The sequence below is a fragment of the Coptis chinensis genome, chromosome 6 (assembly GCF_015680905.1).
Source record: "Coptis chinensis isolate HL-2020 chromosome 6, ASM1568090v1, whole genome shotgun sequence".
Classification (NCBI taxonomy): domain Eukaryota; kingdom Viridiplantae; phylum Streptophyta; class Magnoliopsida; order Ranunculales; family Ranunculaceae; genus Coptis; species Coptis chinensis.
Window position 1 is genome coordinate 7,997,607 of NC_141461.1, and position 26,836 is coordinate 8,024,442.

Below are 26,836 nucleotides of genomic sequence, written 5' to 3' on the forward strand. Positions count from 1 at the left end.
CTGTAAAAGAAAATGATTAATGACTCGGTTAATATATCATTTGGGATTTTTGAGAACCTTTACCTTACACATTGCTCCAAAGAATTTGCTCTTTGCATTGTTTGTGCCATTTTCTTTCAAATAGGAGGTGAACCAGTCAATTATCTTATAAACCAAAAAAGTAATATGTTAATAAACGTGTGCAAATATTTTTAATTTTGATGTTATGTAAATTAGTTTTTAGAATAGATATTAAAATTCATTCACAAATATTACCTCGTCACTGATGAATCAATTAAACATTAGATCTTCAAGTAGGAATCCTTTAATGGTTAGATCACCGCTTGTCCATGCACTTGTGCTGCCAAATCAAATTTTGATAAAAAAAAAAATCAAAAGTAGAATTATAACAAAGGGATTTAGATTAACCAAAAAATCAAATGGCAATTACCTTTTAGTAGCTTGATTGAAGAAAGTTTTCACTACTAACTTTTGGTCGCCATTCAGATATACCTCCATAGTGGGCTTTTACATACGTCTTTCAATTTTTCTTTTTATATATCTAGTGCTGGTGTTTCATAATGATCAGCATCGATTATTCCTTTCCCTTTTCCATACTCGGTTCTTGATTTTTTAGATTCCGAGCCAGAGTAAACGTTGTCTGTGTGTTGTTGCTTTGTCGCTCTCTTAGACAATCTTATTTTCTCTTTCTCGACCAGATCATCACCCAAAAGGACTTTATCCATGTCTTCTCTTATGCTTAAATCATTTTCTGACTCTTTTTTTTTTCAACTCCATATTTTCTATTTGTGTCAATATGAATTGTTCCAGCAGCACATGCTTCTCAAACTCCAGTTTTCCAATCGCAACCCTTAGTCGATATAACTCTCCACCTTCATTGTCTTCAATTGTTGCCTCTCCTATCAGTTTTTTCTCTTCGTCATTTAAGGCAAGTATACATTTTTCTGAAACCTTCAAATATTTGTATAATCAACATTATTCAGTATAAAAACAAAATTGTATTTTGGTTACAATCACTAATCAATATACTAGCATAGTTAAGCCAAATATATATTATATTACAAATTTGTTTACCTTGTTATTCGGTAAGTTCAGTAGCATCTCCTTGGATATTGCTTTAGTAAGTTTTGTTAAGTTCCATCTTGCAACACGTGGATAGGTGATTGCATATATTTGTAGTGGCTGAATTACTGATGTATGCTCACACACACCTAATACTACAGTGCGAAAAAATTATTAAAAACAAATTAACAAGTAACCTAGGTATTATAGCTAGATTATTGAGATATAAGATTACTTATGAGAAGCTGCAAAACACATCCTATAACCTTTGTAGGCTTTGAGCGATGACTTCTTATTTTGCTCATTAAATCATGCTGGATTACAGAAGGCCAGCAGATGCCCTTAATGGTATCAAAATCATCAACGTGTTGGATAAATGAGCTTGCTAATGTCCCTGCAGCACTTGGGAAGAAGATGGATGCAGCCATTACATTATAACTAGTTTTACAAAATCTCCCAATGCGTACATATCGCGTCTAATTAATGAGTTCTTTATTGCATCCACCACAACAGATTTCTGTAAGACTCCTTCCCCCTCGAAATTCCTCAAATAGAAATCACTCTTTGGCGCTTTGTATGTGTTCCTTGGGAAAACTTGTACCATTTTTCCTTCTAGTGGGAGCCTAAACGTTAATGCAATATCTTTCTCTGATAGTTTCAAGAGTTTATCACCAATTCTGAAGGCATCTTCCTTATAAGAGTATGTTCCTATAACAGATATTATGTTGCTTGCTGTTTTGGTCACGATAGAGTCCCTATCAAATCTTTTTTTGTAGAACAACATGAAGAAACTCCCAAAAGGTGTACCTCTAAATAAGTACAAGTGGTGCTCATTGATTTTGTCCCGGATCCCATTAATTAAGTCGTATAGTCCCTTGAGATTGCATAAATATTCCCCAAATGAGCTACTTTATGTATCTTCTTCAACTGGTTTTGGAATCTCCTTCTGAACTTTATGTTTTGGATCATCTTCAAAATCTGAGTCAGAGTTTTCCCTATCTGCACTGCTAAAATGAAATACAAAATGAATTTGCATTTTGAAATGTATGACCAATGAAGGGATTTTACAATTTTAAATGTTGCCAGAGATTTCACATTTCAAAAAGTTGGCATATGCATTCCTAAAACAAATTGAAACATTTATTTACTAATTACAATGTAAGCAATGCTTGTAAACAATTCAAATTTTTTTTTTTTTTTTTTTTTTTCCCACAATAAAATAACAGTTAATGTTAACCAATCAAATAAAAGCTTTATAAAGAAAGTGAGTGAAACATCTACGTTTTTTTAAAATGTTTTTGAAAATATGAATTCTGATTTTGGAAATAAATGAGAAATTAATGGAAGATGCTAATTGCTATACGTTGAATTCACTAATTAATAAATTTCTATATATGATAATATTAATCTTTGTTAAAATTGGAAACAAATTTATTACATACCTTTGATCACGATTCGCAATTGACGTCTTCTTCATTTTTGATCTCTCACAAACTTAATTTTCTCGAGAATTTAGTTCTCTAAATTGAGCAACTTTTCATATCTAAATTTTTTGATTAAGTTTCCTTTTTTGTGTGAAAATCAAAATTTTGTTTTACATCCCACTACGTTACCGGATAGATAGTCGGTTCTGCTTGTTTATAAATGAAGATATTTTCGTATATTCATGGTAAAGTTGGGTAACAGGTGTCAGTTCCATATTCTAGTCAAATTAGGATATTAAATTTTAAAAAAATTTAAGAGGAGTCTTAGGACTACTAAATATTTATAATTACTAATTTTCAGATTTCATACAATTAGCACAAGTGAGCCACGTCCGGCAGTGGAATAAAATCTGTCTCACAAATTCAACGGGCTGCAGTCCTAATATATAACTCAACGTCCGATTCAGGCATTTTCCGATACAAAAAAGCCTTTTTATCCAACTCAACTTCAAACCAACCATGCTGAACTGCACTACATTTCCCTCCTTTCTTCCCTCTCCTCCTTTCTCTCTCCCCACGCTAAAACCCCTACTCAACTTCTGACCACCGTTTCTTCCACAACTCCAAAACCCTTACCCAAAACCGTAATTCCACTTTCTTTAGTAAACAAAGCAACTAGAATAAAAACACTAGTTGAAGAAGCAGAAAATGCTTTGACTTCACTAGAAAGTAACTTTTCTGCTTCAACTATCGTGAGAAACTTCTACAGTGGAATTAACGAACATGATCTTGATTCTGTTAAAGATCTTATTTCCGAGAATTGCGTTTACGAAGATCTTGTTTTTCCTCAACCCTTTGTTGGTCGTCAGGTAAAATTATTCTTTTGCAATTATTGTTTTATTATGATTCTTGAGATTTTCACATTTTGTTTGGACTTTGATAAATGTGCAGGCAATTCTAGACTTCTTCAAGAAATTTACTGATTCTATTAGTAAAGACTTACAATTTGTTATTGATGACATTTCTAATGAAGACTCCCTTGCAGTTGGTGTTACGTGGCACTTAGGTAATGTTCTTAAGTTTTGTTCAAGAATATTTAGTGCTTCATTTTGTTTTTTTTTTAAAAAAAACTTATTAACTGTGATGTTAACAGAATGGAAGGGAAGGCCATTTCCATTTAGCAGAGGATGCAGTTTTTATCGATTGGAGGTAGTGAATGGGAAGAAACAAATAATGTAAGTTCAACTTTTTCAGATTAGGAGGCTAATGTGTTTTTTAAGCAATTAAGCATGATAAACTAGAAATTCGCGTTCAACTACTTGATAAAAAAAAAATGTTACCACTGGGACAATAGTACAATCTATTTTGTAAGTAGTGTAGGCCAAATGTGAACGGAAATCCTGGTCATATCCCATCCTTTGAAATTTGTAGGAATGCATAAACTATTCTTGAGGAGTTTAAATTCTTGAAGGTTTTATGTCCAAACAGTCTCTGACAATGTTTTGTAACCCAAGTGTTGAAGATAGGGAAGCATGGTTTACGAGGTTCGCCTCCATATGCAAGATATAAACCTGTATCACTTTACAAAAAATGGTGTAATACATAAAAATTGACAAAATAGACATAATGATGTTTCTTTTAAGATTTACTTTAGCTAGGTATAGTTAGAAATTAATAATGGAATGATCATATAGATTTTCCACCCCCTTATGCTTGAACATATGTATAGATTTTGATCAGAAGATTTATCTTTATTGAGTGAGTTTAATGTAAGTCTTTGGTAAATCCACAGTATATAGCATATACTATAAAGTCGGGTATCTTGCCGCTTTTCCTCCACATAACATGGTTTCTGTGGAAGAAGCTATGGCATTTTCTGTAGCATCCTGAAAGGGTGATTTTGATTAGAAAGATAGTAATGCAGATCTTCTGTTGAATTAGTTTCTTCAACTAGCAACTAATGCACATGTATATTTTTTTTGCTTGGTAAGGTTAAAGATATATTGAAAAAAGGAAGAATGTACAGTGGTTTTGAGGAGAGTTACAGCTAATGTACATGTATGAACTTTACATCTTTTTGTACTATAAAACAGTTATGGGCGAGACAGCGTGGAACCATCTTTCAAGCCTGGAGAGACAGCACTGGTATGTGCATCATTACTTAGTTTCGTCACTAATACCTGGATATGACAAGTAACACAGTCTCAAAATTCTTGTTTGGTTTTATTTTCCTCTATATCTTGGGAAATCAGCTTGCTTTTAAGAAATTTTTTACATCTCAAGTCCATGGGCAGTTTTATAATGCACATAGACAAGCTTAATTTATATCAGATAAGTCAACATGCATGAGAATGAAATTATCTGTATATACAAGTCAACATGAGAAACTATCTGTGTATATAACATGAGAAATTGTCTACCCAGGTAAAAATCGGATAATTTAATACCAAAATTTTGTCAGCTGAGTGATTCTCTCTATGTTCTGTCACTACTTACGAAAATTGTAAAGTTGCCTTTGTTTAGCTCTATACCTTGCTCTATCTATTTTGGTTAGCTCTTATGAGCTGTTTTAGGACACTATCCTATCTAAATGCATCTATTGTTGAAGGAGTTACATCTGCATCCTCCCAGTTCGAAAGATAAGCTGTCTTAAATTTGACATATCCTTACTCTACAATGGTTCTCTTCAGTTTCTTATGTTTTTTGCATCATGGCTCTTTTGAGAGTTATTTTCAGTTTACACGTTTTGCCCATATTATACAGGTTGCTATCAAGGGAGTGACTTGGTTACTACAACAGTTTCCGCAGCTTGCAGACCGGCTATGATAGTATACTAAAGTGATGTCAAAACTCTAGAACTGTAATTTTAGTCTGTTCTGTACATACATATATACATAAGAGCATTGTAACTGTTTAGGATTTTGTTTCTACTATACAACTGTAATCAGCTAATTATTTTATTATACGCGGGAATACACGCACTGTGCTTCTCTAATGAAAGTTATCAGTTTCTGATCTTGCTTACCATCTTTATAGTATTTGTTTATCCAAGTTAACTTGTACAATGATTGTCAGTGAGAATCTGTTCGTTTTTCTTGGAGTACCTATGGATAGTGCCATGTAAGTGTACCTTTCTTCACCTTGATTGGTATATGTTGTAATAGGTTTGCCTGCTGTCTAGTACTCTAGTCTGAGTTCGTTATGCGAGAGAATGGGAGACAATACAACTCTGTTGCGGCTGAGGTCGAAGCATCTTCAATCCCTTTACCAGCAGTATCTTCCACCCCTGTTCTCCACCAAATCTAAACTCTGCTTGCGAAGTTATAGCAACAATGGACTTAAGAATGGCGCCTTTCCATTGTAGTGGACAGGGAACTACATTTAAGGGAATAGTTGTCTTATCTGTTACGAACCTGGACTCCATGCCCAGCACTTAATAAGAGATATGGGGCTCACAAAAAAAAAGAAAAAGAAAAAAAGGAGATATGTGGTTCTTCACTGAACATGCTACTATGGGGTCACTTGGTCTTGCAAATAGAGTTGCCGAGTTTGTTTAGTCCATGGACCAAAATATCGCCTATATATCCGATATATATCGGTATTTTGGTATACCAATATCGATATTTTTGATATATATCCACTGAATATAAAACTCTTTTTTTTTTATATATATTGGAATTTCCGAAATATTGATATATATTGACTAATATATACGATATATCCGATATAAATTATTGACTTTGATTGATATTGTTGATTTTGACCAAATATTGTTGATTTTGACCGATATATTATCGATATATATGATATAATAGACGATATTTTTGATATAATTGATAATATTTCAGATATATTGACATACAAAACAAAATTTTGATTGGTCACAAAAAAAATAGATATATCTAATATATATCGGTTTTTAAGTATACCGATATATTCATCCATATCGATATTTTGGGCCTTGGTTTAGTCAACTCAATTCATGACATCCAGGCATCCAGCATTTGATTACTGAACCTAATAATTTTGGCTACCCCAGTCCCCACAGCATCGATACCGTCTTGTCAATTTTCATTATGCTGGTCGATAAATTGAAATATATCTAACTATTGATATACATCTGGTGCGTACAAAGATCGTTTCCTTGTTTTTAGCACCCAGCATGAGCGCCACACGTAAACAGAATGACATTCAAGTCAAAGTAGTCAACCAACCGCCCCAACAACGACTTAAGGACTCCAATGTAAATTCACAGAGCAGCACAGCTATGAAAACGTTACCGACAGCAAAGAGAAAAGGGTCGACGTCAGACACCAGAGAGAGAGAGAGAGAGCTTTCGCTTTGGTGTCTCCGTCTTTCTTTCCTACATTCCAAAGTAAGCTCCCCATTTTCTCAAAACTCTCTTTCTCTTCTTATTTTTTTTTCATCTTCACTAAAAAAATTCAATTAACATTGTTTTAGCAGCAAAATGGCTGGACATGTTTCAAATCTTCCAGCTATTTCTCGTGTCAAAGTTTCGGTTAGTCATTCCGTCCGGAGTTTCAATATAAGGCCCAATGCGTTGTCTTTTCGCACGTGTCAATTAAATAAAGGATCATGCAAGATCATTTGTATGGCATTAGTAGATGACAGAGTGGCCAGCAGCGGTCAAGATGTGGTTAATAATAAGCAGTCTGAAATATTAGTAAGTAATAACATTTTTCGTTTATGTGTTCACAAAATGCAAGTAAATGAATGTTTTTTTTTTTAAAAAAATTTGCAGGCTTATGAACTTGTTCAAGGACCACTAGTAAGTTAACTCCATTTTGTTTATGAGACATAATTTGGATGCATAACTTGGATTTTCCCCCCGGAACAATCTATATAAGGGATGCTTGAATGAGAATATTAAGGTGTCTGCAGGTTAAGTGGAGTTCTGTTGCAAATGACTCAATATCTGATCCACCTACTGCTGTTCTTCTGCATGGTATTCTTGGTGGCAGGAAGAACTGGGGTGGGTATTCTTAAGAACTAGGTTAATCTAAAATAAATGAGAAACTCACAGGAATTTGCTTCCCACTACGTATTTTGTCTCTGCATGATACTTTGCAGTTGAACCATAGCCAAAGTCTTTAGCATGATGTCAAGTTCTCTTAGTGTTTTCTTGAGGGATGCATTTGTAATGAGGCACTCATGATACATAGTCCAGCTTCCTTCTAGCATCTTCTTTGCCCTTACTTGTATTACATTATCACTATTTCAGGGTCCTTTGCGCGGAGGTTGGGACAAGAATTTCCTATGTGGCAGGTATTTCACAATGAAGTTTCTGCTTTATGCAGTGTGTGTGTGTTTTCCACATCAAATTGATAATGTTTCCAATTAAGCAATATTTGTTTATCTTCATCCATACGCCATCCAGTTAGGACTTTTGGTTTGTTTTAGGCTTGTTCAACTGTTCGGGGACTGAATTGGGCTGGATTAGACTCATTTGCATAGCTGCAAAACTAATCCGTGACTCCGATTAGGTTTGATCATACAGGTCATCGTTTATTGCATATGGCAGGCCGGCAGGGACAGGGGTTGACTTTAACTGCTCAAGTAATTTAGACCATGTCTGGCATGTTCATGTTTGCACCAGTTCCTGCTGCCACTTAGCATCATCATTTCCGCCTGAGTCTAATTATTGAATCTGGTGAAGTCAGTTAATAGTGTTCATATGCTTTGAAGGTAAATTAACTTGTTTATGTTACATTACTTGACACAGTTTCTCTTGGTGGATCTGCGTTGCCATGGCGATTCCACATCAATTAAGAAGAGAGGCCCTCATACTGTTGCAGCAGCCGCTCTTGACGTTTTGAAGCTAGTGTGTACCGCCTGTAATTACTAATAGTAATATGTTTTTTTGACAAGGCCCTGATTTCCATCTATTAAGTTGGGTTTCTTACATTTCTAAAGAGTCAACAATACTAAGCTGTCCACACTTAAAATAAATTCCCCAAACCTTTGTCATGCTCAAATATTGTCAGTAAATGCATCAGAAAAGTATGCCAACAGGTAATAATCTTCTGTGTTCTTACATGTAATACATGAAAATGAAAATTGGCTGTTACAGAAAATTCATCAGTCCCTTGAAAATTCAACTTACATACACACTGCAAGTATGTTGCTCTTTCTCAGTAGACACCTTGAATAACCTACACTCGATAACTTTGTGAGCATTCTTTCTACGCTGTCTGTAAAGGCTGGTGGTCATTTTTTTTTGGTGGATTTGAAAAGTAAACTATATAGACGATAAGTTTTGTTGAGCTTGTCTGTATCAAGTAAAAACTAATAACTAAAACATTTTCTTGCAGCAGAATACAGTAGTACTGAAATTATCTTTTGCCTGGAACAGGTTGCACAGCTTAGAGTAACTCCGCGAGTTCTAGTTGGGCATAGTTTTGGAGGCAAAGGTATATATGTTTCTCCTTGCATGCAAATCCTTAGTAAAAGGGTATATTTCATATTGTTTGAATTGGTTCAAATTTGAATCATCTGACAAGGCAGCAATTAAGCTTCTGACTAATCATCTTTGCAGTTGCATTGAGTATGGTGGAACAAGCTGCAAAACCTCTTGCACGACCTGTTAAAGTAAGAATACACTCTGTTAATTTTTTTTGGTCCCAGGAAATGAGGGATGGCCTCAGCCTTAGAGGGCATTGATGTCATAAGTCTACATTCTTCTTTCTGTTTAACACTATTGTCTTGCCTGAAGGTCTGGGTTCTGGATGCTACTCCTGGAAAAGTCCGTCCTGGTGGGGATGGTGAGGATCATCCTGCTGAACTCATTGCTTTCCTAGCTTCAATGCCAAAGCAGGTGGCTTTCTTTTGTCGTCTTTATCTATCTAAGCACATGAACAAAGAAAGATGGAAACAAGCAACAAGAAAGCTAGGCTACTTCCATTGAAAACTAAAAACAAAATATAGTAGTACATCTTATCTCAAGGGTGTAAAGTGACTTTACCTAATAGCTTGCTTTGAATAGCCTGCTAATCTCAAAAGATCAACCATATTTTGTATTCTAGAACCTATACTTGCTCAATTTATTTGATTTACTCATATGATGTCATAAACTTTTATTATTTTTGAAAAATGGTGAAACACTAAAGATCTTTTATTTTGGGGTTAGGTTTCATCAAAGCGTGAAGTTGTGGGTGCTCTTATTCAAGCTGGGTTTTCTAAAGATGTTGCACAGGTAATGCAGAATATGAGTAATAGAACTTTTAGGAAGTACTTAATTTGGGTTAGATCATATATGTTTAGAAATTTTCTTGGTGTCAAATAGGTAACTATGTTGGATCTTGAAGGCACAATTTGAAACTTTGCGACCTTTTTGAACTTTCAAGTCAAACACAATGGTAGAATCTTGCAATTGTGTATGTCTAAAGGGAAGTTAAGATGGGAAGGTGGGTGAGGATGGTTCCAGAGGCCTAGGTGCTTGTGGACGAATGGAACGCCAAAGAGGTGGTTGGTTCCTGTGGGTTCTCTCGAATACCTTCTGAATGAAATACCTGAAAAACAGAAAGGAGGGAAGGAAGAAGAGAATAAAAACCAATATGTTGAATTCTGATGGGGTTGTTGTTGGGGTGAGACTAGGGTGGTTGGTTTGGTGCTCTATGTAAAGTATTGAATAAAGGAAGCACCAATATTCTATGCTGATATTTCTTTTGACACTTTCTTTCAGAGAGCACCCATCCTCTTCTCAGTACATGTATGCATGAAAGTACATGATACACACTTTTTAGAGAATTCTTGGTTTGGCCACATTATGAAGCCTAAACTTTCCTTTATTCAGCCGCAGAACTGTTTGTGTTTGTATGTTGCTTGCTTTTTACATTATATTCTTATTTTCGTAGGGAAAGAGTGCACTGATTTAGTTTTTGCTACATGGATAATACGTGTAGCGCACCAGACGCATGATATGTTCTTATGTCCTGTCTTGATTTCTTCATAGTGGGTGGTAACAAATCTTCGCCAGACCAGCCTCCCAAGTTCCTCTTCATCAAGCTTCTCATGGGTCTTTGACCTAAAGGGCATCTCTGAGATGTATAACTCATATGAAGAAACAAACTTATGGTATTGCCTCAGCAGTGTGTTACTTTCTGTTCATTTTTTCATTTTGTGAATTTTCTACTGTTTAATCAAAAGAAATAAAACGAATCCTCTCATGATCTATTTTCTTGTTATATAAGTGAATTCCAATCGCTCACCAAAATAAGTGAATTCCTTATGCACATTATTCATTATCGAACTTCCAGGAATGTTGTTGACAGTGTGCCTCAAGGAGTTCATGTCAACTTTTTGAGAGCTGAACGGAGCTTACACCGATGGGCTCTCGAAGATATTCAGAGGATTCACGCTGCCGAGGATCTGGCTTCCAACGAGGGAGGTGGGGTTGAAATGCATGTGCTTGAAGATGCGGGACATTGGGTATGTTGCGGGCTGACAATAAAACTTAATGCATAATGTGTAAAATGATGATGGTTTTTGCTTAGACTATTTGGGTTAAAAATATTCTGGTAATTCTTCTTAAAAGAAATTGAAGTATTTTAATTGCTATAGGATAGGGCTCTCATACCTGTTGAATTATTTCATTGCATCAAGTAGTGTTTCTCATACCTGTTGTGAACTTTTTGACAGGTGCATGCAGATAATCCAGATGGTCTCTTCAAGATACTGTCAAGTTCTTTTCAGTGAGAAACCGTACAACTTTACAAGCATATCCACAACTGCAATCTAACTCAGAAGTATTCAGCTTAAAAAGAAACAAGAAATAGGAAAAATAGCAGAGCTGTTGTAAAAACGAGAAGTGATTTACAGTAGTCTGTTCCTGTATAATGGTGTATCCATTTCCATACCTTTTTTTTTTTTGTATATTGTTGGTATGTCCTTTGTCTATGCAACTTTAGGAGTCCATTGTTTATGAAGTTATATTGATTTCGTCATCGAGCAATCTAAATCTAATCTGAGTTCCATTTTGTCTTTGTAACTTAATTTTTCCAACAAAAAGAGTGGAGTAACTCGCCAGATACTGATATACTGGGGCGGCGGGCTTTTTAAATCCACGCCTGCCAATCTTGATGCTGCCCAGGATCGAACTGGGAACCCTTAGTGTGTAAGACTAACGTGATAACCACAGCATTATTTGTTGGCAAAAGTGAGAAATCACTTAACTTTCATTGGCTATACAAACTTGAATTAATTCAGTTGAATACTTGGGATTATCAAGTAAATAAATAAACTGGAATATGTTTAAGAAATGGAATTGTTAATAAAATGGACCAGAAACGAGTTTGTAATTTGATCTTTAAAAAAAATTCAAAACTGTTGTCTATGTCTGTATGACCGGAAGGTATAAATACACGCTGCAAAAACCAGGACCATAACCCCATGCCCTCCTCACTCATTATCCACACTCTGTGGACATGGCTTTCCCAGCCTTTTACCCATTTCTCTCTCTCTCTCTCTCTTGGACTTTCACTTTCTTTTTTTTTTTCCCTCCACCATTTTCATGGCTTCCACAACTTCAAGACTCACCACCAATTCCTTCCCTATTTCTCCCTCTTTACATCAAAACCCGAAGTCCCTCACACCCCTTCTCTACAAACTCTACTCCAAGAAATCCTCTTCGTCGCTTTCGAGGTCTTGTAACTTGTTCAACAAGTCTAGACATGTTGTTGTTTGTAAAGCTACTGAAGTTTCTGTAGCTGAAGAAGAATCTCCTGTTTCTAAAGATGGGAAGAATTGGGTTCCGGTTGTTCCGCTGGCTGCATTGCCGAAAGGGGAGAGGAGAGTGATTATTCAAGATGGGGAAACTATTTTGCTGTTATGGTATAAAGATGAGGTGTTCGCTATCGAAAATAGGTCGCCAGCTGAAGGTGCTTATAGTGAAGGGTTGCTTAATGCAAAGCTAACTCAGGTAATCATAATCATTTCGCGTACAGTTATTTATACATTGTCATTTTTCAACACATTCAATGTGGAAAATGATACATGAGAGTTAGTGAGGAGCTGCATATGCATATTTAGAATCGTAACGTCCAGAGTATTTCCAAGTTGAGTTTGTGCCCGTCAGGTTTGAACCTATAGTTTATGAAATTTTTTGTAGGCATTTAATTGAAACCATATAACGAGAAGAGTGTCTGGCCCAAAGAATATGAGAAAATGGACTACAGTGGTATATAAACTGAAGTTGGTCCCTGGGCTATATTCTTACAAGACACATGTTTCTGGCACAACTATAAGATTGTCGCTATGACATAGTTTGGGCGGATTTAAAGCAAAATAATCTATGATACTTTTCTTTTTCAGGATGGTTGTATAGTTTGTCCATCTACAGACAGTACATATGATCTAAGAACTGGGGAGGTGAAAGATTGGTATCCGAAGAATGTTGTGCTGAGAGTCCTAACACCCTCTTTGAGACCGCTCTTTGTGTATTCTGTGAAATTGGATGCTGATAACATTTACATCAGCTTGGAAGACGGTGTTCCATATGGTGCCTCTGCCGAGATTGTCTTTAGTGGGAAGGCTCAACCAGGTGCAACTGCATCTGATGTCAATGTGGATGAGGTAACTGAGAGTTGATTGTTTCACTCAAAAAGACAAAATATTTCTAAGTACTAATTTGCGTTTTACAACTTTTTCTCTGTTCATGGATTTCAGGTAAGAATGATAGTTGATGAGGGTGAAACTGGTTTTGGTTTCACAAAGAGGAATGAATTAATAAATGGAAAGACAGCCGCAATTGGTTTCCTCTTGTTGTTAGATTTTGAGCTCTTGACTGGTAAAGGTCTTCTCAAGGGAACAGGTTTCTTGGATTTCCTTTATGCTGTTTCAAATGCTTTCAATTAGGTGTCAGTTTTCTCCACAAAAGCTGCAGTTACACAGAGGTAAAGACCGTTTTATTCGAAGTAAAACATTTTGATAGAGGTGGATCAATTCTTTTTGCACTAGTCTGGTTTGAGTTTAAAATGGTTATCACTGACTTTTAGTTATAATGTCTGGTGTTGGATTTCGGTTGGTTTCAGCTAGCTAAAGGTAAAAAGGACGTCGGTATATGTCTGATGTTAATGATGGTCTTAATTGGACATCAAGGGGTCATTCGTTCTTTGCATATGGCCTATGGCTACAGCAGTACAGCCTACAACAGCTTAGTAATAGTGTTGCTAAGCTAGTGTGATTTTACTCTTTTCAATTCTCAAATTCATAAAAAGGTTGTTCAACAATAAGGTATATATTGGAGATAAACATACGTCCATCAAACATGTATCACTTTCTTGATAGAGCTAGTTTTGGAAGGTTATTAATCATTTAGGTTGCATATTCCATAAACTGGTATGAGACAGAGCTCTATCATTTTTCTCACTTCATATAGGATAGGATGGTGATGAACCTGCCTTGTTGACTGAAACATTGTGAAGCTTGAAAATAAGTTAACTCCTTAACATGTGTGAAATGTGGATGTTTAAAGCCTAGCATGTGAAGATGTATTGTCATTGTTAATTGTAAATCTTTCAAGCTTCTGCTATGTACCTTTGGATTTGAAGTACATATCTGCTCGCCTCTTTTTTTTTTTTTTTTTATCCTGACTGGTCTCTAAGTCTAGTTCGTTTGGCAGGAAAACCATGATGGTCGGAAGGATGAGTTCGATACTACTTGTTTGGAAGAATGGCTCATCTACTATATCAAAGTGCATAGCACCCCAGATTTGGTTTGAACTTTGAAATGTGATTTAAATGGTCTCAAATTTTGTAAAAAATAACCAGGAAAGACTCACAATTGTTGGTTCAGATCAACAGAAGCTTGTACGAGTTGATTGTCAATATTTTTACATCAGACATTGAAAGAAACATTTGTAGTTTCTCTTATTATAATGTCTCTCCAAAACTGTATACATCAATAAAATCTCCAAGTTGTATGAATATTGAATCTCTCTTAGAACCCCTGCAGTTACATGAAGTTTCTGAATCGCTTGAGTTTCAGAAACGATGCCTTGGCTATCTATAAATAGTCATCTCCAAGCAAAACCCTAAGAGAAAAACAGAGCACCAGGCCGTCATTAGGAGAAATGGAAAACGAGGAAGGATCAAACACCTGTCATGGAATCCTCAGTACGCCCCTACACAGTCACCTTCAACCTGTAAGAAGATCAATATTAAACAACATGTTGATGAGGGAGCTAGTGTTTGCAGACCTGCCTCGGCTATTACTTTTTACTTGTTCTTGCTTGCGGGCACAATATTGAAAATGTTCCTGAAATTACACTTTTGCTGCTATTGTGTTAGACAAAACATCTTAAAGGTTCACTAGAGTTATAGTTTGTGACGTGCTTCCCGAATATCTGTGCCTGGAGGCTAGGTATTGTCTGGTTTGGATGTTGGTGGAGCATTTCACAGGCTAAGGTTGAATTTGTATGGTGTTTCAAAGTTATTATTGACACACGCTTTAGATATGTGCTAGTGACACCATAGAGATCATCATTATAAGAATTAACCATTTGAATGTTTGTGGCCTACAAGATCACCATAGAGATCAACCATTTGGATGTTTGTGGCCTACAAGATTTTTTGCAAAAACTAACCTTTAAATTTCTCTTATTTTCTTTCATTTCCATTTCGTTTTCTTAATATTGAGCATTAGATTTTCATCACCATTTGGATGTTTGTGGCCTACAAGATTTTTTGCAAAAACTAACCTTTAAATTTCTCTTATTTTCTTTCATTTCCATTTTCGTTTTCTTAATCTTGAGCATTAGATTTTCATCAGCTGTAGGATACAAATAGGAAGGATTAAAAAGTAATCTTTGTTGATGAACAATTTATTTTTTACAAAATTGATTTCCACATCTACCGTTTTTTTATAATGCTCACTCAAATTCACAACTCATGTGTGGAAAATTCTTTTAATCAAGAAATTTATACAAAAGAGGATATCAAATTTGAAATGTCTCCCCGAGCAAAAATTTAAGACAATAAGTGCATAACGTTTACTCGATGGTTAATCATTCTCGGCTATTTTATAGGTTTTCATCACACATACATATATATTTTCGAAGGGAATATGCTTTTAGCATATTATATTACTAACGAGCTACCACTCAAATTGACTCCAAAAGTGGTGAAGTATAAGTCAGATATATCGACGATTTATAGTGCAAAGTGCAAACAATTTGCTGCCAACTGAAATTTCATTTCGAGCTATAGCTTTCATATTGTAAATGTCCCATCGTTTGCCAGCTATACTTTTCGAACTCTCAAAAACTCACCAAAGCCAATTAACAACAAAGCAATTGCATGCGTTGATCATAACGACCGAACTTTTCAACGACCCATTTTACGCGACCAGAACCATTCGTTTCTACGCAAATAACAATGATCTTCATTCAGCACGACACGTGTTTGATAAAGTTCACAACCGAAGTGTCTACCTTTGGAATTCCATGATTAGAGCTTATGCTCAACACCACCAGTTCAGAGACGCATTCTCTTTATTCCAAAAAATGCGTACTTGTTCTCAAGTGAAACCTGATAACTACACATTTGCATGCATTTCACGTGCATGCATGGAGAACTTTGATTGTTCTAGCTTGAGAGTTGTTCATGGGGGAGTTATAGTGATAGGTTTGGGATTGGATTCGGTTTCTAGTAGTGCACTTGTTACGGGTTATTCGAAACTAGGCCTTGTTGACGAAGCTTTTAAGGTGTTCAATGGGATAGCTGAACCTGATTTAGTTTTATGGAATACAATGATTACAGGCTTTGGGTGTGTTGGTGTTTGGGATAAGGGCCTTGAGTTGTTTGGTAGGATGCGAAAAGTGGGTACGAAGCCAGATGGGTATACGCTCGTTGGGCTGGTTTCGGGGTTTGTTGATCCTTGCTTGTTAGAAACTGGTCAAGGAATCCATGGTCTTTGCTTGAAATATGGATTTGATTCTAATCCTCATGTACGAAGTTCTCTTGTGAGTATGTACTCAAGGTGTAAATGTTTGCATTCAGCTTATACCGTTTTTAGTAATTTGTCCTGTCCTGATTTAGTTCAATGGTCTGCTTTGATTACTGGATTTTCTCAGTTTGGAGAATGTGAATTTGCATTGGTCTTATTCAAGGATATGAATATGGAAGGAGAAAAAGCAGATAATGTCTTGATTGCCAGTGTACTGGCTGCGTGCGCACGGTTGGCAAATGTGAGGCCAGGTAGAGAAATACATGGTTATGTTTTGCGACGTGGATTTGAATCAGACGTTATGGTTGCATCTGCTGTTATGGACATGTACTTTAAGTGTGGTTTTTCTGGCTTGGGAGTTTGGGTTTTCAAAACTATGAGAGACAAAAGTGTTGTAGTTTTTAACTCTGTAATTCTAGGTCTTGGTTCACATGGGCTTATATCACAGACTTTCACAATTTTTGAGGACATGCTGGGCAAGGGAGTTAAACCTGATCAATCCACTTTCTCTGCTCTTCTCTGCTCTTGCAGTCATGCTGGGCTTGTTCAAGATGGTAGGGAAGTATTCAGAAGAATGGAAGATGAGTTTGGGATCACACCAAAAACTGAGCATTATGTCCACATGGTGAAGCTTCTTGGCATGGCTGGAGAACTAGAAGAGGCTTATAATTTGACCCAGAACATGTCTGTGCCCCTCAGTTCAGGTGTTTTAGGTGCATTATTATCATGTTGTGTGATTCATGGCAACTTGGAGTTGGGTGATATTGTAGCTAGTCTACTCTCTGAGATTGAACCTGACAAAACTGCTTATAGAGTCATGCTCTCAAACATATATGCATCCAATGGAAAGTGGGATAATGTGAAGAAATTGAGAGAGAATATGTCCGGAGAGGGATTGCAGAAAGTGCCTGGGATTAGCTGGATTTGAGGTGACAGTATAGTCTTAGACCGGTAATCGGTAGATGAGTTTCTGATTTTCTACTAAATTAATCTTTTGTTGTTATATGTATGAGAATAGAAGCAATTGATCCACCAAAGTATGAAACACTGTTCCAGCTAGTGAAACATCTAGTGGCGATGGGATCAAGAGATTGCAATTGTAGTTTTTGTCCATGATTTTTTGTTTGGCATCAACACAAATTCCTCAACATGGGATATGGTGAATTTCTTCTTTGGTTTGTCAGCAAAGGTTCTATTAGCCGTTCTAACATGGAGGCTTTTGGGGACGTACAAGTTGAATTGCTCGTAGGTATGGAGAAGGGGCTTTTTGGAGGAGTAAAAGAGGAAAGCTCGTTAGTCCCATTTTATATATGTGTTTGATCAAGTTTACGAGGTAAGTAATTACTGCTATTACTTTGAATTTTGATTTTATTGTTTTTTTTTGGATACACAATACCTATTTGTACAATTTGAGTTTTAATTCGCCATTTTTCCTTTGGTAGGGTGATACCAAAATAAGCACAATCACAGCTTCAAACCCTGAGTTAGTTGGTTTTGATTATCCAAGTTTTGCTATTATACCGGAAGGCCATGGAGAAATTACATCAGTAAATTGGTAACAAATTCAACAGAAAGACAGTATTCATTTTCTGCATTATTTCCTACTTACGGGTTTAGTCTTACACTTGACAAGTTCACTTTGCGACCATCTGAAATCAGGAATATAGCAACGGCCGCTGGCAATTCCTCAACGGAAGTTTAATGAAGTGTAGTTATGTCCAACCTTTTACCTTAGTGCCTGAAACTTTTAAATGTGCTCCTTTAACTGTAAATTCTAAGTTGTTTTTCATATTTCTTCACAGCATTAACATATATATTCCTAACAAAGCAACAACGTTTCATCTGATATAGGTTTGGATTTGGACCATACACAAAGGTTGCTCCATCATCCATTTGATGTAAATACCAAGTATGGGCTTATATTGAGTTGTCATCAGGGCCCAAAATTTCGATCCAAAGCTGAGAGAACTAGAGACTACAAGTCACGTGCACATGACGTGGTGAACAAATTTCATTACGCACCGAAACGAAAAAGGCGTACATAAGTTACATACATACATAATAGAAGGCAAAAAAAAACAAAATGAACTCCCCAACAAAGAAAAAAAAAAATAACTTGATGTACGTCTCTGTTTCCCGTCAAAATTAGGGCGACAAAATTTTAATTACCCCCCAACTTATTATTATTTATTATTAATTTTTATTGAGCCGTTGAATAATTATTAGTGATGAAAGATCGTTACGATCGAACTAAAGTTGTGCTAAGGCACTTACCACCAACACTTTCTCACTCCGTTTTGACCGAACAGATTGATTCTCGTTTCTCTGGTCGTTATAAGTGGCTCTCTTTTCTCCAGGGCAAAAACAGGTTTGCTTTTTTATTTTTATAATTTTATATTGTACAAGTTATGGACTTTAGGGAAGTTTATTTTTGTTTAATTATTTTTTGCAGTTTGAAGCATCAGAAATATTCTCGGGCTTATATAGATTTCAGGAGGGCAGAAGATGTTGTTGAGTTTGCTGAGTTCTTTGATGGACACGTCTTTGTTAACGAAAAGGGTAATCCACATATTACATTTGCACCTTTCTTACGCCTACTTAACTCACTGTTTTAGACTGTATATATGAATGTGTGATAGACGATTCTAAAGGACTTAAAGTGAAATTGTTATTATCATGCTAAATCTGTAATTCAGTTGACACATATTAAAGGATGGCTTTCCTAATAGGTATTATCAATTGTCAGTATGAACATACAAGGCACGGATTGTTGTTTGTATAGCTTTTATACATTTTTTTAATCTTCATGACATTCATCGTTTGTTATCAACAAATCTTTGTCAGGAACTCAGCTTAAAGCTATAGTTGAGTATGCCCCTTCGCAACGAGTTCCAAAATCATGGTCCAAGAAAGATGGCCGTGAAGGGACAATTAGTAAAGGTACAAACTCGAAGGTTCAGTTGTTTATTATACTAAAGCATTTATTTAGTCCTTGTTTGCGTGCCGAATTGCTGACTTGCATATGTTGGCTGTTTTGTATGCCAACTATTTTTCTGTTTTAGTCATTGTCATCTTTTTGTGATTGTTAGATCCCGAGTATCTGGAGTTTCTTGAAATACTTGCAAAACCTGTTGAGAATCTTCCAAGTGCAGAGGTACAATTGGAGAAACGAGAAGCAGAGCGAGCTGGTTAGTTGATTTACTCTTAGAGTTGAAATGAGTACATAGTTTATTTGAATAGGAAATTATCTGAAAAGGAAAGCACTTATGAGGATGATTATCGAGTCCTCTTCCTTGTCTTCTACTTTATGTCTCTCTTCCCCACTCCCTTTCTAATATTTTTTTTTCAGGTGCTCCTAAGGAGGCTCTCATAGTTACACCACTAATGGATTTTGTCCGCCAAAGAAGAGCAGCTAAGAGTGGATCCCAGGTGCATAGATGGGTTGTTTTTTGGCTTGTCATTGTGTTCTTTAACCATTAGAATTTTGTCTAGCCAAAAATTATTGATGTTAAATTCTCTAATCCTAAACCCTGAATCATTAATTAAAAAGTTAGAACTTTAGAAATCCGTAGGGATTATTCAAGGTAATAATATCGTACAAAGCAATTTTAACTAGTCATTTTTTTATTTTATATTGTAAGCACAAGAATACTAGGCCATATTTTTAATTAATATTACTAATCAATGCGTTTTTTTAAACAATGATTATAGTTGTGACCTTATGTTGTAGTTTGTCCCCACTTCACTGTAAAAATTGGTGTTCTAATGAAAACTGTCATGACAACATAATCGATTGTTAAAATTAGTGGTGCTTATTTTGAAGTAATCTGCTGTCTTAAAACATAATGGCCCATGGAAAATTGTTGTTTTTCTTTAGTGAATTTTCTTTAGAAGCCATTGTTACCACTTTGAAGTTCTTTTTCAGAACTACTGCCTATACTAGATACTTGCAATCCAAAATTTCATGACTTCCATTGTCGAAGATTCATGTTTGTATTTTCAGTACAACAGTGTCTTTGTAACTTATAGAATGAATGTCCTGTGTGGCAGAGATCATCATCTAATGGGAAGCCCAGTAGAAGAACTATAGGAGCTTCACCTGGAACTTCAAGATCAGCTCCCACAAAACGGGGTTCTGAGAAGAGAAGAGCGTCGACCTCAATGGTATAAATTTTAACTTTCTTTTCTCTTCTTTTCTTCTTTTCCTTTTTGGCTTTGGAACTTTTTCAGTAGCTTCGGTTTGGGATCAATTGTGAGTAGTTTCTTATACTGGATTTGATGTCACTGTTTTCTTATTGTATCACTACAACACTTGGTGGAAAGGTTGTGTTAATGGTGTGTTTTAACTAATTGAAGCATCCGCTATTGAGAACACATCAATTAACCTCTTACTTAGTTGCATCAACTTTTTCAGAATGGCGTCGCTTCTTTTCAGTCTATAAGTCCAGCAATATTGCAAAAGATAGCAAACTCCTTAGTTGATTATCTAAAGAAGTGAAAGGATCAAGACCCCAACTCTTAAGTTAATTTACCACCTACCTAATACACACTCGGAAACTTTGGGCTCTAAGCGAAAAGGCTTAACATAAATGTATTTTGACAAGTTTATAGGACATCATTCTTTCTGGATAAGTATGAAATAATGAAACATTCAAAAAAATTTGTAATTGAAAATATTAGTCCCGTGCTCTGGGTCAATAAGCTAATTTTGTTGCTGTTCCATATGCTTTGCCTTGGTCCATTAGGTAACAAGATGTAGCTCACAATGTGGCATATATTTTAAAAAGTAATGCTAAATTGTGGCCACCCTGTGTATGTGATGAACAATGTGTCTGTCGTGGCTTTCAGATGTGTTATGTTATTACTTTATTTTTTGCGGTACAACCTCAATATTATAGTTGTTTTTAAGTCTTGCGTGCTGTTGACCCTTTTTACTTGGGCATTTATATAGAATTTACGTCATATGCTTCTTATGCAACTTTCGTTGGATGGTTGATTGAGTTGTTGCGACTTGCAATATGTTTAGAACTTCTAATCCCAGAAAAGAAAAGAAGAATGTTGCCTTTATATGGTCAATACTAAGATGAGCTTGATTTTCGACTTGTAATCTATCTGATGCCTAGATGAAATGTTGTTCTTATATCCAAAGCAAATAGGAGAAATAGGTTATGATGTGTGACCTTAGTAATTTTTTTCTCACATGTGATACCTTGGGTGGGTTTAGTTCCACATCAGATGGGAAGCTGTCTTGGATCCTGGTTATTATTGTGGCGAGGCCTTTCGAGAAAACCCACACCTATGGATGGTCAGGCTTTGGGCTCGGGCCTTTGGGTGTCTAAGTGGTGGAAGTATCGATTTGTGGTTGTGGGTCATTACATCACCTCTGTTCAAAGGTTCAATAAAACATGTCATATTTTGATTACGAATTATGATTGGTAATTGGTATGAAATGTTTTGTAAGTTTAATTTAACACTTTAAAATAAGTTTTGTTGGACGGTTTCATTTTTTTCATCCATGAATTGCCTACATTCAATTGGTATTTGGTCCATCTCAAGGTAATGTTTTGGCTTTGAATGATATATTTTTAAACTCTTGGGTGCTTGCACTTGATAGTATGTTGTTTTATACTGATCTATATGTTCTATGCCTCTATGTCTATAGAAGGTACTGTCCTGCTATATGTCTGTTTTTGAATGTATAAACATGTTTAATGAAACAGTATGTCATGAGAGATAGCACAAAGAATGGCATTGGGAAGGACAAACCAGCATACATTCTAGTTCCAAGGCATGAGGATCATCCGCCGATGGATAGATCTGTTTCTGTAGCTACAGAAAGTGGAGCTGAAATAATAGCAGATGAAAGTGGTATGCAAGGGACATTGACTCCTAATTTATTCAGTGTTATTCACCAATATTAAACTCAACAATTAACATTACGAATGTTGATGTTAGGAACACGTCTAAGCATTTCAAAATTTGCATGTTAAGTAATGTCTTTGACATCTTAAATATTGTAATTACTACATTGCAACATATTGTGGGTGTGTCGAAACTTGAAAGGGTGGAGATTTTGGTATAATGGTGAAACTTTCAATCAAATCTCGAGAAATGATAATTTACACGAAAGTTATTCTTAACCATGCTTGTATGGTCAGTATTTATATTAAGTCCCTTACCTTTTCACAGTTAGAGACATGTTTCCAACTCTCTGTAATTAGTAACTTGCTGGTCTTATATGCTATATGTATATTCCCAAGATTTGTAGGGATTATCTATAGTACAATTGAATGTGGTTTAGCTGTGTTTGACCAAGAATTAGTGATGGAAACAGTCAAGGTAATGAGAAAAATGCCAATTAATGACTTGGAACATCTTTTGACTGTAGCATGCCGAGGCATGGATGTTGAAAATATAGAATCGACAGGTCAAGGAAATTGTGGGAAAAGGGGGTAAAATTGTTGCATATACATCAAAAAGTTTGATATGCGGTTACCTGATTTTGTGATATATATAGCCAGTATAGTCCGATAGGTCGGGATTTTTTTGCACATGGTGCCAGGGTAATGGTAATGAAATTGCACACATATCTGTGGTTCGGAAGTTGTGAGTCTATGGTTATTGCCCTGCACCTTTACGGTCGAGAAGCTTATGCTTGTATCCTGAGCATGTTTCTGTTAGTACGTGTAATTAGTAGAATGTATGTTCGCCCTCTTTTACATAGTAAGTAGATTTCAGTTGCAAACATTGACGGAGCTATTGCAGGAGCTTCTGGGACTGTCGATCTTGGAAAAAAGAAAGTTATACTTCTGAAAGGGAAAGAGCGAGAAGGGTCTCAGGTAAATTTTGCATCTCTTTTCTCATTTCTTTCACTAAAGCTTCAAGCTGAACGTGTTGTTGTTTCTAAGGACAACAGTTTGTTTTTTCATTCTGACTCAAATGATTTCTTGTCAGTCCTACACAGGTGTTTCACAACAACGAAATGTGACAGCTTCAGTGAGAAACTCTGGTGGCTCACCTGCTTTCAAACAGGGTCAGCGAAGTGAGGTTGGGGGAAAAATTATCAGAAGCATACTTATAAACAAGGAACCGCGTCAGAGTCAACCATCTACAGCAGTTCAGTCTGAACAGCAAATCCAAAATCTGCCGTCGGAGAAAGAAAAGAGACCTCCCCGGTCCTCTAACATCCGCTCAGCTTTGAGGGATAACCTCTCCAGTGTTTCACACCCTGCATGTGGTGCAGATTTTGACGGTAAAAGGACTGTAGATGTTATTGGGAGTGATCCACATGGTTCAGGTTTTATGAATGACAAGCGCACCAAAAACAAGGATAGACCTGATCGTACTGTTTGGATTCATCGCCGTTCAGATGGATTTCATGGAAATGACGACACCTTGTCACTGTCAGAGTCCTTGGAAAACATGTCCATTCCCCATCATACACTTGCCACTGGGACTAGTAAACTAGGGGATGATATTAGTGGGAACCATCGAAATCCCTCGTCAAGTCATGTAGATATGAGGGTTGACCAGCCTAATTCAAGCAGGAGTGGTGAAGCTAAAACAATTGGAAGCATTCGTAGCTCATCTATGGAGAATGGTTAGTTATCTTTAAAGATTTTGCGATTAATAATTATTGAGATAATCAAGAATAATTAGTTCTCGCTGTAAGATGAACACATTACCTATTATCTCCAATTCATGTCCAGGTTCCCACAGGTATGGTGGTCGTCGTGGTCCTGTGCAGGGCATGAAGGATGTTGATGGATCTTTATATTTAAGTGAGGGCAAGCCTACGAAAAGGGGAGGTGCTACTGGATATGGTTCCCATGAGGTTGGTGATAGTTTGTTTTCCTTCAAGTTATCCTAGTATCACGTTATGTGTTTAGTTGGACCAAAGGTAATTAGTGTGAGTTTATGCATGTGCAGAAGCAAGTGTGGGTTCAGAAGTCTGGCTCTGGAACTTAGTATTTCTTAATCTGGTAAGATATATTCTCGAATGTCCTTCTTAGACTCTTGTAATAATTATATTCATATATTAGGCTTAGCGTTTATATTGTTCTGCTTTAAAAGCTTGAACATAGGTGTGACATTTTTTTAACCTATGATGTATCACACAGTCGTTGGCAGAAAATAATGCTTTGGACCTTATTGATTCCTGATCAAAGTCATTGCATAACATGGCTACATTGGCATTTTTATTTTTTTTCTCTATTCTGCTGCTATTGTTAGTGCTATGTTCGTCAGTAATGCTGTTATTGTTATTATTATCATCACTAATGTTTTGAGATATGATAGTGGAGACAAGGACTACTGTTTTCTTTTGGATTTCTCCTAACATCATCTCACTGCCATGTTTGTTCTCTTCATGATTTTTGCTGGTCAGTCAAGTGACAAACATTGTTATTGCTTTTATATTTTGGTTACTTGATACTATAACTTCGCATGTTACAATTGCTAGTTGTCCATTTTCTGTCTAGCTATTCTGATTCATGAGCAACAACTAAAGATTTTGCAATCAAATACTGACCCCATGGGTCTAACCAAGAACATTTTATGTGAGTTGATATGCCAATTTCATTTGTCTAATTGAGATATTTTTACTAGCTAATTGAACCTTCAAAAAACTTTATACTAATTATTTGTTTTAAGATACTTCTCTCCCATATGCTTACTGTGAGAGGCAGGAGCCGCAGCATGGTATAATGTTGAAGTGTACTTCCCTTATTCCTTTCTCACTAGTATTTATTGTTTCTGGAATCAGCTTGTCACCAGTTGGGACTTTGTTTTGGTGTTTGAGCCTTCTCTTCTAGATTGTTCAAAAGATTTCTGGTTCATGACCTTGTTGGTGTAGAATGCCGCCATTTTTCAACCTTCAAGGTTCAGAGATGGTGACTAAACAACCTCTTACTGGTAGAGAGAAGATCAAATAGGAGCAACATATTAGCAGGGAAATCTTTCACATGCAAAAGATGGATGCAGTTGATCCAAATGGTGCAGCTACCAAGGCGGTTCTTTTTGTGCATTAGAGAATCCTATGTCCTTACGCTCATGCAGAGTTACAGTTGAGGTGAAGAAAGAAGAGTATATACCATATACAACACAAAAAATATCAATGCAGGTGTGTTTATAATGGTACACATACTCCATTGAAGGAGCTCTGGGTTCTGTGTTGGGCGATATAAAATGGGATCGGAGCTTTACTGTTATATAGGCATCGTGGCTTTTGGCTGACTTCATTTTGCTTAAACTGTAAATATATATATATAAACATTAGAACAGTGAGTGTGCTTGCTCTCTGTCTATAAATGTGGTCTGTGAAGAACTTCCTATGTTACTGGTCCAGGTAAATAAGTGTAGTTTGTACTGGAGTATAGACAGGAGGAAAAACAATGAATCAGGCAGGATCAGTTACCATGGATTCAACAGTCAGATCTCTGCTAGGATGATTTTGAAGTTTAGTACGAAGCGTATGGTGTGGATTGTGGACTCAAATTGAATGTTGTTGAGGCATGTGTTTATGGCTAGTGGGTATGGTGTGGACTCTGAATTGAATTTTGTTGAGATCATGTGTTTATGGTCTGGCTAGTGAGAAATGCTTCACCTGTTAGGGGTTCCACTGTATAATATCCCAGTGGAACCAAATGTGTCTCAGCTATGATATTTTGCCGTTGGATGGGTATAACTTTTAAGTGTGTAGTTAGAATAACTTTTAAGTGTAGTGTGTGCATCTCAAGAAAGTATAACGTAGTTAGAATTTTTCTGTCTTCCAGAACCTTCTTAGATCCTCCTTTCGGGGTAAAAGGAAAATACTCTCTAACGTAATCCATTCTCCAAAATGGCTTATGCACGTTTCTGTAACATCATTGAGCAGTATGCTAGGAAATAAATACACCTCGTTGTGTGTGCCTTAGTTCGCATTATACTATGCATAAGGGATCGTGATTAACTAATGTTATTTGGTCATAGCCACCAAAATGATACTTTATAAAATAAGAGAAGATTCAATTCGGTGTCGTTCATGAAATTTTAATTTATGCTGTAGTTAGGTTGCATTTTGGTAAACTCACGTTTTGTTTTGTTGTTGTTGTTTTTTTTTTTTGGGTCAGCAAGTAGGGTTTTTGGAGAGGTCCTTTGCCTGTTTTAATTAAATAGAAAATCTCGTTACATTCTCAAGTATTGTTTGCCATTGGTATCATAATAAACAACTTTCCTAATGTCTTTTGAGAAAGAACCAGGAGTGATTTCCACGTAAGTGGTACTAGGCAAGGCCCGAAATATCTGATATATATATATTTTTTGGTACACCGATATGGATATATTCGATATATATATCCACCGAATATTGAATCTTTTTTTTTTTTATATATATCGGAATTTCCGATATA

The 26,836-nt window shown here is 36.1% G+C and overlaps 5 protein-coding genes across 12 annotated transcripts; all 5 read left to right on the forward strand.

The window, feature by feature from the left end:
• Nucleotides 1-2,929: 2,929 nt before the first annotated feature.
• On the forward strand, nt 2,930-5,505 carry LOC147491221 (Nuclear transport factor 2 (NTF2) family protein; the record flags this gene model as incomplete). Its single annotated transcript, XM_086567205.1, has 5 exons — nt 2,930-3,355; nt 3,438-3,552; nt 3,640-3,721; nt 4,580-4,631; nt 5,250-5,505. Coding segments are annotated over 5 exons (738 nt in total), but the record flags the coding sequence as incomplete, so codon positions are not given.
• A 976-nt stretch (nt 5,506-6,481) lies between these two features.
• LOC147491222 (alpha/beta-Hydrolases superfamily protein) lies at nt 6,482-11,482 on the forward strand. 6 transcript variants are annotated; one of them, XR_015198020.1, is made up of 14 exons: nt 6,482-6,861; nt 6,951-7,170; nt 7,249-7,275; nt 7,389-7,479; nt 7,729-7,772; nt 8,230-8,328; nt 8,860-8,917; nt 9,043-9,095; nt 9,220-9,321; nt 9,634-9,699; nt 10,189-10,319; nt 10,459-10,580; nt 10,763-10,934; nt 11,145-11,482. XR_015198020.1 is itself a non-coding variant. In XM_086564961.1 (13 exons), exons 2-13 carry the CDS (start codon nt 6,955-6,957, stop codon nt 11,199-11,201), a joined length of 1,107 nt encoding a protein of 368 aa, XP_086421087.1. In that variant the 5' UTR covers nt 6,497-6,861; nt 6,951-6,954; the 3' UTR covers nt 11,202-11,482. The 6 variants fall into 6 exon arrangements, 2 of the variants coding, with proteins under 2 accessions (XP_086421087.1, XP_086421088.1); XR_015198019.1 differs by having other exon boundaries at nt 6,497-6,861; nt 10,409-10,580; XR_015198022.1 differs by lacking the exon at nt 10,189-10,319 and having other exon boundaries at nt 6,497-6,861; nt 10,361-10,580.
• Nucleotides 11,483-11,806: 324 nt separating this feature from the next.
• Nucleotides 11,807-14,428, forward strand: LOC147491223 (Rieske (2Fe-2S) domain-containing protein). The gene is made up of 4 exons (XM_086564964.1): nt 11,807-12,423; nt 12,816-13,076; nt 13,170-13,396; nt 14,125-14,428. Exons 1-3 carry the CDS (start codon nt 12,016-12,018, stop codon nt 13,356-13,358), a joined length of 858 nt encoding a protein of 285 aa, XP_086421090.1. The 5' UTR covers nt 11,807-12,015; the 3' UTR covers nt 13,359-13,396; nt 14,125-14,428.
• Nucleotides 14,429-15,598: 1,170 nt separating this feature from the next.
• On the forward strand, nt 15,599-18,563 carry LOC147491224 (Tetratricopeptide repeat (TPR)-like superfamily protein). 3 transcript variants are annotated; one of them, XR_015198069.1, is made up of 3 exons: nt 15,599-16,464; nt 16,576-17,781; nt 17,891-18,563. XR_015198069.1 is itself a non-coding variant. In XM_086565041.1 (2 exons), the coding sequence occupies exon 1, from the start codon at nt 15,724-15,726 to the stop codon at nt 17,374-17,376; it is 1,653 nt and encodes a 550-aa protein (XP_086421167.1). In that variant the 5' UTR covers nt 15,599-15,723; the 3' UTR covers nt 17,377; nt 17,467-17,550. The 3 variants fall into 3 exon arrangements, 1 of the variants encoding a protein (XP_086421167.1); XM_086565041.1 differs by lacking the exon at nt 17,891-18,563 and having other exon boundaries at nt 15,599-17,377; nt 17,467-17,550; XR_015198070.1 differs by having other exon boundaries at nt 15,655-17,781.
• UPF3 (Smg-4/UPF3 family protein) lies at nt 18,488-26,205 on the forward strand. Its single transcript, XM_086565040.1, has 12 exons — nt 18,488-18,816; nt 18,901-19,007; nt 19,293-19,388; nt 19,538-19,636; nt 19,798-19,877; nt 20,499-20,612; nt 22,169-22,316; nt 23,214-23,287; nt 23,403-24,048; nt 24,158-24,282; nt 24,378-24,430; nt 25,213-26,205. The coding sequence occupies exons 1-11, from the start codon at nt 18,677-18,679 to the stop codon at nt 24,414-24,416; spliced, it is 1,668 nt and encodes a 555-aa protein (XP_086421166.1). The 5' UTR covers nt 18,488-18,676; the 3' UTR covers nt 24,417-24,430; nt 25,213-26,205.
• The last annotated feature ends 631 nt before the right edge of the window (nt 26,206-26,836 follow it).

Excerpts from the sequence above, each read along its gene's own strand:
- LOC147491224 (XM_086565041.1), top strand. The coding sequence starts at position 15,724 with ATGTCCCATCGTTTGCCAGCTATACTTTTCGAACTCTCAAAAACTCAC.
- LOC147491223 (XM_086564964.1), top strand. The coding sequence starts at position 12,016 with ATGGCTTCCACAACTTCAAGACTCACCACCAATTCCTTCCCTATTTCT. Across the intron at positions 12,424-12,815 it reads TTAATGCAAAGCTAACTCAG|GATGGTTGTATAGTTTGTCC; the intron begins GTAATCATAATC and ends TTTCTTTTTCAG. Across the intron at positions 13,077-13,169 it reads CTGATGTCAATGTGGATGAG|GTAAGAATGATAGTTGATGA; the intron begins GTAACTGAGAGT and ends CATGGATTTCAG.
- LOC147491222 (XM_086564961.1), top strand. The coding sequence starts at position 6,955 with ATGGCTGGACATGTTTCAAATCTTCCAGCTATTTCTCGTGTCAAAGTT. Across the intron at positions 7,480-7,728 it reads TGGTGGCAGGAAGAACTGGG|GGTCCTTTGCGCGGAGGTTG; the intron begins GTGGGTATTCTT and ends TCACTATTTCAG. Across the intron at positions 9,700-10,458 it reads TTTCTAAAGATGTTGCACAG|TGGGTGGTAACAAATCTTCG; the intron begins GTAATGCAGAAT and ends ATTTCTTCATAG.
- UPF3 (XM_086565040.1), top strand. The coding sequence starts at position 18,677 with ATGAAAGATCGTTACGATCGAACTAAAGTTGTGCTAAGGCACTTACCA. Across the intron at positions 19,878-20,498 it reads CAGCTAAGAGTGGATCCCAG|AGATCATCATCTAATGGGAA; the intron begins GTGCATAGATGG and ends CCTGTGTGGCAG. Across the intron at positions 23,288-23,402 it reads AAGAGCGAGAAGGGTCTCAG|TCCTACACAGGTGTTTCACA; the intron begins GTAAATTTTGCA and ends ATTTCTTGTCAG.